The sequence below is a fragment of the Nothobranchius furzeri genome, chromosome 3 (assembly GCF_043380555.1).
Source record: "Nothobranchius furzeri strain GRZ-AD chromosome 3, NfurGRZ-RIMD1, whole genome shotgun sequence".
Classification (NCBI taxonomy): Eukaryota; Metazoa; Chordata; class Actinopteri; order Cyprinodontiformes; family Nothobranchiidae; genus Nothobranchius; species Nothobranchius furzeri.
The window spans coordinates 84,253,052-84,266,009 of NC_091743.1; the positions used below are offsets into that span (position 1 = coordinate 84,253,052).

A 12,958-nucleotide genomic window follows, 5' to 3' on the forward strand; every position below is an offset into this window, starting at 1 on the left:
CACAGAGTACACTATACAGGTCATCGGATGTTCAAGATGGGGTTTGTGTCTTCTGACACCTGTACACACTGCACAAACAACATTCCTGACAATTACATTCACGCAATGTGGTCCTGCCCACCTGTCCAGGAATTTTGGGGTAGAGTATGTGAAGACCTGTCAAAGTCTCTGAAATGTCATATCCCAACTTCCCCCTTTCTTTGTCTACTGGGAAACCTGGACGATGTCCCGATTGAAACATTTTTGGTTCACGTGGTTCTGACTGCCATATGCATCACTAAGAAAACTATCTTCTTGAATTGGAAAAATAGAGATACTCTGTGCATTAACCAGAATAGAAGTCGTTTGTTAGATCATATTACACTTGATACAGCCTCTGCTTCCACTTCACATCAATCTCTCTGGGCTCCTTTGATTGGTTCCATCACATAGCAATGGCGGGGGACAATTGATATTGTCCTGCGGGATGATGTGGGTGAGGGGGTGGAGGGTCTGAGTTTGGAGTATCTGGGCGTTCCCTGGAGGTGGGTTCACTGGGGGTGTCTGGGACTGGGGGGGGGGGGGGGGGGTTTGCCCCCCTCTGGAGGTGCTTGGGTTGCCTCGGAGGGTGGACTACTGGCGGTTGTGAGTAGGGCTGTCGCGGTAACCGCAAAAATGAAATATCGCAATATGAAGACGCCCACCGCGCTTCGTCATGCGCCACCGCGATTACTGAACTTGGTTCAACTCAGTGATGCATGTTGAGAAGGATGGCTGCACTGGTATCAAAACGAAACGTTACTTCGCTCCTTTGGGAGCGCTTTGGTTTTCAGTACGTCAGCTGCTGCGCAGCCAGAGTCCTTGGCCGAGACGGAGCTGCCACCAGCGGCAAAAAATAAATAAATAATAAACGCTCGGAGACCTGCTGAAGTCCCGGACAAGCACTGCTTCTGCAACCGTCCCGAAGAGAGTTTGAGCCGAGCTGGAGCTCACTCGCTACCTGCAGGAGGAATGCATCCACCCTAAAGAACCCCCCTGACATGGTGGAGCAACAACCGAGAGAGATTCCCTTTGCTAGCCAGAGTCGCACGCAAGTACGTGTGCGTTAGTGCAACGAGCGCACCATCTGAGAGGGTTTTCAGTGTTGCTGCAAATGTTGCCACCCCTCTCAGATCCTCTCTCAAACCGTATATGGTTAACATGCTGGTTTTCCTTGTAGGTAACAAGGACGTGACCGAGCTATAAATCACCGTCATCCGTGTGTGTGAAAGTGAAAGTGAAATGATAGTGCGCCCGCCCCCCGGCGCGCGCGCGCCCGGTACATGTAATTTTTTATGCTTGATTTTAAACAACTAAACAAAATGGGGACTTGTTTCTTATTTGTTAGATGCTGCAGCCAAATTTGCATTTAAAAGTTTAACCTTCTCCTGAATTTTGTTGTTTTTAAGTTCAGTCGGACTCCAACTGTCGGACAAACAAACGTTACTGCGATCTGTGTTGTTACTGCCCTTTGATCTGCATTCAGTAAAGTGTTATAAAAGAAGGCATGGCAATTTTTAACCTTTTTTAAATGTGTAAACATTATGTTTAGATAGTACTGCAATAAAAAAAGGACTGCAATAATATCGCACACCGCAATATTAAGCCACCCTGAATCACAGCAGGGGGAATTCCTCAACCGCGACAGCCCTAGTTGTGAGTGGGGCCTCTTGGAGGTCTTGGTGATGGCCATGGGTCACTGCCCGGCAGCTGCATTGCCCTGGGCGTGTCTGGGTGGGGGCCTGGGGGCTCGGGGTATGGGGTGGCCGGTCCCGTGGGGGGATCTGGGTGGGACCCTGGGGGTCGGGTCCTGAAATGTATGCTGCCGGGGAGAAGGCAGGAACATGCAGCAGTGCCTGACTCACTAACCCTAACCCTAACCATCACAGGGGAGGGGTAAGTCCAAGAGGGGGAGGACCCAACCTTACTTGGATGTCCTGTGTCTTATATAATCTGGAAGTTGTGCAAATGCAGGGATGGGTGTAGATATTCTGCTGGGGTGAGGCTGGGTTAGTGCCCTCGGACTCCTTGAGGCTCTGTGATGCTGCTGCTTTGGGCCCTGGAAGGATGGGCTGGGGTCTCCATGCTCTGGGTGGCATTTTGACAACAGAGGTGCCTATTGCGGCCAGTAGGGGAGCTGACTCCCTCGAGGGCTAAGCCCAACCAGCCATTCTTCCCCATCCCCACACATTTCTCTCCTCCTGCTGCCTCACATCATCACACAAACATGCACATAGGACCTTGGGGGGTGGACAAGTCAGGGAGTGCGGGTATGGACCCATTTCCGCATTCCTGTGGCAACCTGCCCCCCAATTTTATTTGCACCTTAAACACTTCCACCAACGCCATTCCACGCAAACACACACTTAGGGCCTTGGGAGTGAACACATTCAACGGCACTTGGCAGGGGGATTTCTCAGCCTCCTCCCGAGTGCCGGTGCCCACTTCCAATTTTAAACTGCACTTAGACACTGATGGCTGTGGGTGCAAGTGGGGTGATGTGGTGGCATCAGCTGGCATAGGCCAGACTAAATGCCACAAAATGCACTATGATTTATTATCGTGTGATTGTTCAGTTAAACAATGTTGATTTAATATTTCATCATCAGGCTGATGCAGTGATAGCTTGCTCCTGATGTATTGTTGTGTGTCCCATTTTTTTATTCTTTCTCTTTCTGCAGGTCTAGAAGCAGACTCTAGTTCATTATTGTTTATTTTTGTGGACCCCCCCTTCCCCCGCTCTCCCCACGTTTTGTCTTTTCCTTTCTCTTTCACCTCTGTCTCTGTGTCTGGTCGGAATTAAAAAGCGTTCAAAAACAATAACAATAAAGTTTTAAGCATCAGGCGTGACATTAAAAGCAGAAGCTTTGATGCTCAACCTGAGAGTAAATCTGTAAGACTTGTCACCAGCATTCAGACATCAATTCTGTTTGCTTCACAGCCAGACAGGACATGGTTAAAAAAAATGAAAAAATAAAAATTGCACCAAAATTTAAAAACAATGACTACACGTGTCTACAACGCCATTACACACTCATTTATAAAGTTTATCAGCAAAAAATTTTGATTGGGATGGGGCAATATGTAGTGCATGATGAAGACTGAGCGGCACACAGGAAAAATAATGTTAAATTTTCATATAGTCATAAACAAGCTTACCCTTTTGATTAGGTTTCATTTATCAGGCCGCCACATTACTCGCAATGTCACGTAAAAGTGGAAAAGTCTTTGTACATGAGCTTAGGCCAGGTACAATATACCGCCTGGTTTCTGGTTTAATGCAAAGTCTGCTCTGTTTACTGTCGACTCAAAAGTCCTGATGCATGATCCCTGGAGTGATGAAGGTCTCACCTACAAGAAGTAATATCTGCCTGAATGTAACAAGCAGACAAAAAAAAACCTAGTCCTGAGTTTTCTGTGATTTCAGTTTATTTTCCATTAAGATTGTCCCACGGTGTAATGTTTCCTGACCAGTCTCTTGTTTGTCTACAGCCCCCTCTTGTGACTGTTTGCCTCCAAATAATCGGTTTGTTTCAGTTTCTGTCTCTCTTTTACTAAAGGTTGTTTTTACTATTGATTTGGAATAGCTGCTCTCAGCTTCACCTCAGTGTTTACTGTAGCTTGTCTGTAAATGATTAACTCAAACAAGAACATTTATGTAACATCCTGAAAAGAAAAATCTAAATAAGGATTTGGGAAGGATTCTCAACAGCTGATTGCTTGGATTGAATTGGTTTTTAGTTGGGGTTACGGCACATATAGTTAATAGGATGTGTTCTGCTTCTACTGTGAAACTAGTTGGAGGACAGGAAGTCCGCTGAGGTATTGTTAGGAAAATAAAAGCTGGTTATTTATTGGACAGAAAGGACATCTTTCTAAACAACTTTAAATGTCTCCCTAAAATTTTCCAGATCTACTGAAGATTTTCTTTGGATATTAGTTGATTCCTTTTTTCTTTCACCAAGTACTTGTTCTTCGTAATGTTAAGCAGAATGGTTGTGACTTTCAATGTGTACCATTAACATACCCAATGAACTTAAATACTTAAATTGAGCAAAATCTAAACAGTCAACTTGGGATGTTCGATATTATTGTTCTACCGATATCGGAAGATATTTGCCTTAAAATAGGTACCGGGTTTTACTCCGTCAGTGACCCAACCTTTACATACCATAATACATTACACATCTACTTCAGCTTCATCTCCTCTCTCTCAGAATTCTATATTATGACATATCTGAGGTTTAGTTTTTAAGATATTTTAGTTTTATTTGTTATAACTTGTGAATAATCAGGAATTTGCCTTGTTCTTAGAGCACATAGCAATATGTTGCTAGCAGCTAGCAACCACCTAAAACAAGAACTTCTCAATGCTTGTTTTTCCTAAAGATCTTTATAAATGTTTAATCACCGCAATTACAGTAAAACGAAAATCATACAATACTGATTAAACACATTTTAGCACTATTTTAGCAATTATCCTCGCTTAGCATGTGCACACTCATGTTACTTCATTTGACACTGTCAACCATGGCTTCCTTTTGTCCACACTCTCTAGTATGGGCATCACAGAGAAAGCACACGCCTGATTTGAATCGTATCTCACAGGACGATCATTCAGTGTATATTGGCTTGGACAATCCTCTACCGTGCACCATCTTGCCACAGGAGTACCCCAGGGCTCTGTACTAGGACCTCTTCTCTTTGCCATATACACAGCCTCACTGGGTGTGATCATTCGATCACATGGCTTCTCCTACCACTGCTATGCAGACGACACCCAGCTCTATCGGTCATTTCCACCGGACGACCAAACTGTCTCTACACGAATATCAAACTGTCTCTCTGACATATCAAAATGGATGAAATCCCACCATCTCCAACTCAACCTGTCTAAAACTGAACTACTTGTCATCCCAGCAAAACCATTCATACAGCACAATATCTCAATCCAAAATGACTTCCTATCTCTGGCTCCTTCAAAGGCAGTTCAAAATCTGGGTGTTGTGATTGATGAACACCTGGCCTTTAAAGATCATGTTGTCTCTGTTGCTCGTTCATGCCGCTTTGCGCTGTATGACATACGAAAGATCAGACCATACCTAACACAACATGCCACCCAGCTCCTGGTGCAATCTACTGTCATCTCCCGCCTCGATTACTGCAATGCCCTTCTAACTGGTCTTCCAGCCTGTACTGTGAGACCTCTTGAAATGGTCCAGAATGCAGCGGCACATTGAATCCTGAATCCTCTTGCAAAGGCTTACGTCTCGGCCACTCCGGTCATCACAGGACCGTCGGCTAGCAGTGCCTACACCACGCTCAGGACAATCCAGACTCTTCTCATGCATTGTTCCACAAATGTGGAATGACCTTCCAAGCACTACCAGAACAGGAGCTTCCTTTTCAATTTTCAAGAAACCCCTGAAGACCCTACTCTTCAGAGAGCGTCTTCTAAACTAGCACCCTCCCTGCACCCGTCCCCACCTCTCTACTGTCCACTCCTTGTTCCCTCCTCTCCATGACTGATGTCAAGTTGTTGTTATTGTTGTTAGCCTCAAGGGCAATATGACGATTATCACTTGTAAGTCGCTTTGGACAAAAGTGTCTGCTAAATACATAAACATACTGAGTGACTTAAACACAAACACTCCCTAAACAAATCAATACTTACAAAGACAAATGTACAAAAGGTACAAAAGTATAAGACAAACGTAATATATTTAAAAACTTTTATGATTCTCCTGTAATATTGCTTAAGAAACCTTTTCCCCCATCATGAACTTAATTATCTTTGACTTAAAAAAAGTCATCGCAGAGCGTTTGTCAGGATTCTCTTAGGGAGAATGTCATTCAGCTGCAGTTAGAAAATTATTAAACATGTTTTTTTTCTATTATTAACTTGAATTGAAGTAGTTAAGATGATATATGTTAGCAACCTAAATTATTTATTTATTTATTTGGGGGGGGGGGGGACTCTAAGCCTATATTGGTATCGTTTTATGTCAGAATTGGAAATTAAGAGTTAGATAATATCAGATATCTGTAAAAAAAAAGAGCCAATATTGAGCATCCCTACAGTTAACCCTGACATGGTTTGGGGAATGCGTTTAACCCAAGACATGCAGAATCACACACTCACAGATCTTATGGTAAAAAAAAAAATCTTTATTTTAAAAACGGGAACTAAAGGTGCACTGGAAAAGCCCAGTGGAGATCGAGAACGGGAGCGCAGCATCTGAGGACGGGAGAACAGATACAGGAGAGTCCAGGAAGGTAAGTCTAAACTTGGTGGGTGCAGAGAATAGACTTACTGGGAGTAGGGGAGCGTAGGAATGAGGGAGGGTAGGTTGGGTGCCGGGGTGAATCAGTGGGGTGTCCAGAAGAGGGAGCAAGAGGAGAGCAGGAGAGCGGGCCGGCCGGGAGGAATGGAGAACGGTGAGAGCTGCGTCCGGAAATCCTACTGGCACAGGTGAGTAATCCTGAGGAGTCGCAGAAAACCAGAGACGTAATCTGGAGAAGTCACAGAAGTCCAAAAACGTTCCAAAACCTGGTAACGGGTAAGTACAGGGAAAAGATCCAAAGGTTCACAAAAAATCCTAGAAACACTGGAGCACAAAACCCAAGAGTCACAAGAGGCCAGGAAACTACCAAGCTGCAGTAATCATCCAGCGTCGAGGAGTGTTCTCCATCCTCCTTTTGTAGCCAGACCTGCTGATTGCAAATCAGCTGCAGCTGGAGCCTCCCTCTCCTGAAACACACAACTCAAAGATGGGAAAATGAGAGTACTCTCCCCAGCACATGACAAACCCATTCTGTTTTCACAAAAGTCAGAAACGTTGCAGGCAGCTTCAGTCAGAATCACGATTATAATACAAAAAAAAAAGAAAAAAAAAAAGATTTAGCTTTGGTTCTAATGAAGGGTTTGGGACGGGTCAGGACTAATTTGGTTTGTTCCTATTACAAAAGCGGGCCATACAGCTGACTTGGACTGCACCAGTCATGGGCCTCCCTACAGTTGTAGGTCCATTGGGAGGACCAGGCAATGCCTCACTAGACAGTTCATTGATTAGGGATCACCAGAGTGCTGTTGTTTGTGTCATTATTTGTACAAAGATATGAGAAGATGCCAGTGGCAAGGTTTAGTCTGCCTCAAAACTATAAATATTCTTCACTATTGTCAACACATACATTTGGTTTAATCTCGCCTGACAAGTGAGAGTCCAACTGGCAATCAACGCTTTCCTGAAATTGTCGACATACAGGCCTATACTGGCTGGACCACGGTGACCTGCTCCAGCCCAGACCATTGGAACTGAAGCATTAGTCGATATTTCCCCAAACACAGAATGGCTCATATTTGTTTATAAATAAACATGATTAACTACTATTGATAAAAATATATAAATACTATTTGTTAATTTTTAAAGATAAGTAAAAAATGTAAATTTAACAGAAATAAAGTAGGCTTAGTATTTTTGAACCAACATTTTTTTCAGCAAACAAACAAATTAAAATAAGTCTTTCAAAAATAGATGAAGCTTTTGTAAACATCTGAGCTAGACTTTGAAAGACTTTGAAAATCATCTAATGTCCAGTCAACATTGAGGATTTCCCTTGCATGTTACTTTTATTTTGAAAGCAAAAAAGCGGAAGTGTAGATTCGCTTACATTTAGCTTTGCTGTTTTACCACGCACTTGCAGTTTTGCGTCGGGAGTTGAAAGATGTCCGCAAAGACAGAGGGGGACACTTTGTGCGTCTTTATCAATGGAAAAAAGGTCAGTCGTGCATTTGAAACAACTAAATAAGAGTTTGTTATCGGTTTTAACATTTTAAGGTTGCGTCGTGAACTTTATCTGGTGAAACTTGAGATTTAGTTTAGCGTTGATCTCAAACTTAGTAGTGTCGACATGACTGGGGGAAGTGAGATTTTTGCTGAAAAATTAGGAGAAATGTCCAAAATAGAACAGCTGGTGTTTTACTGAGATTCGTTACCTGCATATTATGTAACGGAAACGCCTATTGACTGTCTAAATAAAAGCTCAAGTGTTTCAACTTCAAAGTTCTTAATTACATATAATGTAAATAAATTATCATTAGTCATATCATTAAAATTGTTTTGATCTTATTTGTACTGTGAACATAAGAAACAAAACCATGTCAGATGAATAATAATCAATTTTTTGGTAAACTTAAAAAACTGAACATCAGTTAAACTTGTGATCTACTTATTTGGACCATGAACCACTGAAAAGAGTAAGACACAAACTTAGCAAAAAAATAAAAATAAAAAATCCTTTATTAAATATAATGTATCTAAAATCTTCCAAATTTAACATTAATTATTTTTGTCATGAAGAAACTTGTGTGTAAATTAACTGTAACTCTGTGGATTTCTTTTTAAACATATATTTTAATAAAATTTACAATTTTAAAAGAAATTTCAAACCAGATTATAACCTTTATTGTTTTAAGTCATTTTAAAATGTATGAAATCAAACTGTGAGCTAATGAATTGTGTGATTCCAGGTGACAGAGAACCATGCAGATCCTGAAACCATGCTGGTATCGTTCCTCAGAGAGAAACGTATCCTTTACATCTACCTTTTTTATTTATTATTTTTATTCCTGACGCACCGGTTTTGTTTGAACCTGACTCCTATTCCAGTGCGCCTAACTGGCACCAAATCCAGCTGTGGTGGTGGAGGCTGTGGCGCATGCACTGTGATGGTGTCACGCTACCAACCTGCAACCAAAACCATCATGTATCCTTTAAATTTTTCGATTTTTAATTTTGCTTTCTGCTGTATCATCGTTCTTTGAAGGAACACAAAACACCTGCTGACTTTCATCTTCCATCAGATATTGTTGAAAAGTAATTGAGTTTTAGTTGTTCTGATCATATCTTGAAAGTGTTTGCAATCTTGTGTAATGTAACAATATGTTGTGCAATCGATTTGCTTACAGAATAGGGGCTGGGAATGAATTTTAGTGGGCAAAATTGCCTGTTGTCCTAACAAAACGTTCATTTAAATTGTGGCTCTAAATGAAATTAAATAGGAGCACCTTTTCTGCGATTAAGCTAAATAAAGTCTTTAGCGCGCCATTCTGTGCTGCTAGTTTTATTTTGAATTTTGTTTGTGGATTGACCACTGGTGATTTTGGATTGCTAGGAAAATGGAAACAGCATTGGATAATGCACATTGGTTCAGTGTTGTTTAGTTGCGACTGTTTTTTTAACAAATGCATCATACAGGCTCCCCCAGGTTACGGGGTTCATCTTGGCAAGTCAACCTTGGGTGTGTTTTTCATAGTGATGGGTACCTTTGACATATGAATCGATTCGGTACTAATTCCCGGTACCTACGAATCGATACCGGTACTTAACTGTACCAATTTTCGATATTTTTGAGTGTTTATTATTTTAATTCTCTTTTATAATTAAATATATATTTTCTCAATATATAACAATATTTGATAAATATCACAATAAATAACATTCAACTGTTTGTATTTTAACATCGTCCTTGTAGTATTACAAGCTGATAATTAAACTGAAGCAAACATCTTTACTGTGAAGTAAATTTACTGTGTATCTTCATTCCTTTTGCCGTCCTTTTTCATTTCATTTTTCCTACTGGGAAGTTAGAATTTCCGAGGAGAAAGTGAACGCACCATTAGCTGACAACAATGGTGGCAATGGAAGCTAACATATCAAGCTAACGTTATCTTAACCAGTTTATTTAGCTGCTGGAGCAGATTAAAACGATGATGCCTCACACTTAGATCTTTGTCGCTGGTTTCATCTTCACCCAATCACCCGTCGCATTTAGTAAAGTGAAGCCAAACTTTAGAGCGCGTTCATGTTCTTCTAGTCGGAAATTCGGAGTTCCGAGGAGAAAGCGAACGCACCATTAGCGAAACGGAAGCTAACATATCAAGCTAACGTTATCTTAAACATTTTATTTACCTACCGGAGCAGATTAAGATGAGGATGTCTCACTTAGATCGTTGTCGCTGGTTTCATCATCACCCAGTTACCCATCACATTTAGTGAAGTGGACCCAAGCTTTAGCGTGTATTCTTTCTACCATGCTGCTCTGGTTACAACTGGCTCGCAGTGACCGACGACATAACGCTCTTGCGCATGCGCAGCTGTCTTGGCAAGTTCTCGTTTTGAAGGACGGGTACCGAAAGAAGGCACCGTTTGAAATGACGTGAATTGGTGCTCGGTCGGTACTATGGAATTCGGTCGGTACCTAAAAAAGTACCGAATTCGGTACCCATCCCTAGTTTTTCACATTTGAACTGGCGAGGTTATTATTGCTACATTCTGTGGTGAGATCATAGCCACTTACAAACTAGCATCAGCTCCACTCCGCCCGCCCCAGCCTGGCCACTTTCGTTCCACACTGCCTTAGGAATGCGGACGTGATTGAGCACATGGGCTGTCTGGCCTGTGATGTCATGAGCACATTGCCTTGCACATGGGACAGAGGAAAAATGGCTTCAGTCAGATTAATAATGAATCGTGCATATGGGAAGCCTCTGCGGGCTGATTCTATCTGGCAGTCGGAGGCTCCCCCTAACAGAGTGCGTGATTTTGAGTCGGCCAATCAGCCAGCAGTGTGTGTGTCAGCCCTGTTCTGCTCCAGGCAGACCTCCTCGGGAAGAGGGCTGAAAAGACGTCCGGTTGCACACGGGAAAATCCATGGCAACCTAAATGAAAACACCCCCCAACCCGGTCCAGGCGGAGTGGAGCTAATGCTAGTGTGTAAGTGCCTCATGTGCCTCGCAGGGAGAGTTCACTCCTCTGTGACGGGGGAGGGGTCCAGTCGATGCACTGAGGTGTAGCCTTTCATCCAGTTTCACTGGTAAATGGTCTGAATTGTACAATAACTTCTTAGGGTTCTACAACCCTCCAAGGCACTTCACAACACAATCAGTCACCCACCCATTCACACACACGTTCACACGCTGATGGCGATGAGCTACATTGTAGCCACCGCTGCACTGGGGTGTACAAGCACACGAACGGAAATTATGGAACTAAGTTTATTTGAGCACGGCTGTAATATTACAACATCAGATTTAAGTCTACAAAAACAAAACTTCCCAATTTTTTTTCTTTTTAAAACCACATTTACATTGCTAATAGGTCCTATTGTTCAGTTCTGCAACACTATTGGCTGTTAAAATGTGTAAATAGGCCCGTTTATCTGGCCGTGAAGTCAAACAACCTGAGAGCCTGCTTTGGAGAACATCATCTTGTAGTTTTCAACAGGAGAAATCAAGACTCAAGTAAGTAAAAAGCTTTAAGTATTTTTTTCTGTGATAATTGATGTGTGTAGATCATGCAGATTTTATGACATCATTGAATATACTGATATTGTGAGATTTTGAGCTTGTTTTGTCCATTTTACAACAGTGGGTCTTAGTAGTAGCAAAAGTTGGGTGTGCACCCTGCACTTGAGGGAGTTTACTTTCCACTTGTTTGATGGTGAAAATACTAGGATAAATATTACTGTTTTATCAGTTTGTAATGTTTTTGATCAGTTTTTAATGTTGCAACAATTTTGACATATTTAACAAATTTGATGTTGGATCAAAATACAACTTTTTGTTGTACTAATATAATGTATTGCATTATACCAGTAATTAGGATTGAAAGATTTATGTGGCATAATTTGAAATATACTATAGTGCTGTTTTTCTTTTTCCTGGGTTCTGCTTGGCTGCCCAAATAGCTGCTTTTTGAATGATAAGGTGATAATGTTCTGGGAAGTAGGCGTGTAAGTGCTCATAGCATGACAAAGGGAGCAACTGATACAATTGCTGATCTCTGGAATGTATGAATCTTTTGTGTTGGCATATCTAAAATTAATTTGCATTGCGATTACCTGGCCTGGAAACTAATCTGCTATTGTAACTTTCAGATTGTGAAACCAGGAAAAGCCACATCAGGTACTGTGTCCAGGATGCTATTGAAGCCATCCAGAATGGAGACAGTGACTTGGAAATGTCATTTGAATCAGATTTAAGTGATGAAGAGGAGAATGAAGTTATCTGTGAAGTGGACAAGGAAAATAAATTACCCAATGGCCAACTAACTGCTGATGTTCACATCATCCCAACAGAAGCAGGGCATTCTGATTCCCAGACCATGCGCCGTGACAGGTATCGCTGGCTGAAAAAGAATTTCATCAGTCCCAGTACTGATTTTTCTGGTCAGGATGTCACTAATGGTGTCCAATCCCTCTGCGGACCACTGGAGTACTTTCAGAAGTTTGTGACAGAGGACATGATCAAGGCTCTGGCAGATAACACTAATCAGTACAGTGTTCAGAAGAAAGGATCATCTATACAGGTGCTGGCCAGTAAATTAGAATATCATCAAAAGGTTGAAAATATTTCAGTAATTCCATTCAAAACGTGAAACTTGTACATTTATATTCATGCAATGCACACAGACCAATGTATTTCCGATGTTTATTACTTTTAATTTTGATATTTATAGGTGACAACCAATGAAAACATCAAATCTGGTATCTCAGAAAATTAGAATATTCTAAAGGCCAATGAAAAAATGTTTGTTTCTCTAATGTTGGCCAACTGAAAAGAATGAACATGAAAAGAATGTGCATGTATAGCACTCAATACTTAGTCGGGGCTCCTTTTGCCTCAATAACTGCAGTAATGCGGCGTGGCATGGACTCGATCAGTCTGTGGCACTGTTCAGGTGTTATGAGAGCCCAGGTTGCTCTGATAGTCATCTTCAGCTCCTCTGCATTGTTGGGTCTAGCGTATTGCATCCTCCGCTTCACAATACCCCATAGATTTTCTATGGGGTTAAGGTCAGGCGAGTTTGCTGGCCAATCAAGGACAGGGATACCATGGTCCTTGAACCAGGTGCTGGTGGTTTTGGCACTGTGTGCAGGT

The 12,958-nt window shown here is 41.9% G+C and overlaps 1 protein-coding gene across 3 annotated transcripts in view; it reads left to right on the plus strand.

The window, feature by feature from the left end:
• Positions 1–7,660: 7,660 nt before the first annotated feature.
• aox6 (aldehyde oxidase 6) overlaps positions 7,661–12,958 on the plus strand; it is a 45,082-nt gene continuing 39,784 nt past the window's right edge. For all 3 annotated transcript variants that reach the window (XM_015958044.3, XM_070549653.1, XM_015958045.3), the window contains exons 1-3: positions 7,661–7,797; positions 8,549–8,606; positions 8,688–8,784. In XM_015958044.3, coding sequence (XP_015813530.3) covers positions 7,744–7,797; positions 8,549–8,606; positions 8,688–8,784 — 209 coding nt within the window. In that variant the 5' untranslated portion in view covers positions 7,661–7,743. The remainder of the gene's footprint in view (positions 7,798–8,548; positions 8,607–8,687; positions 8,785–12,958) is intronic.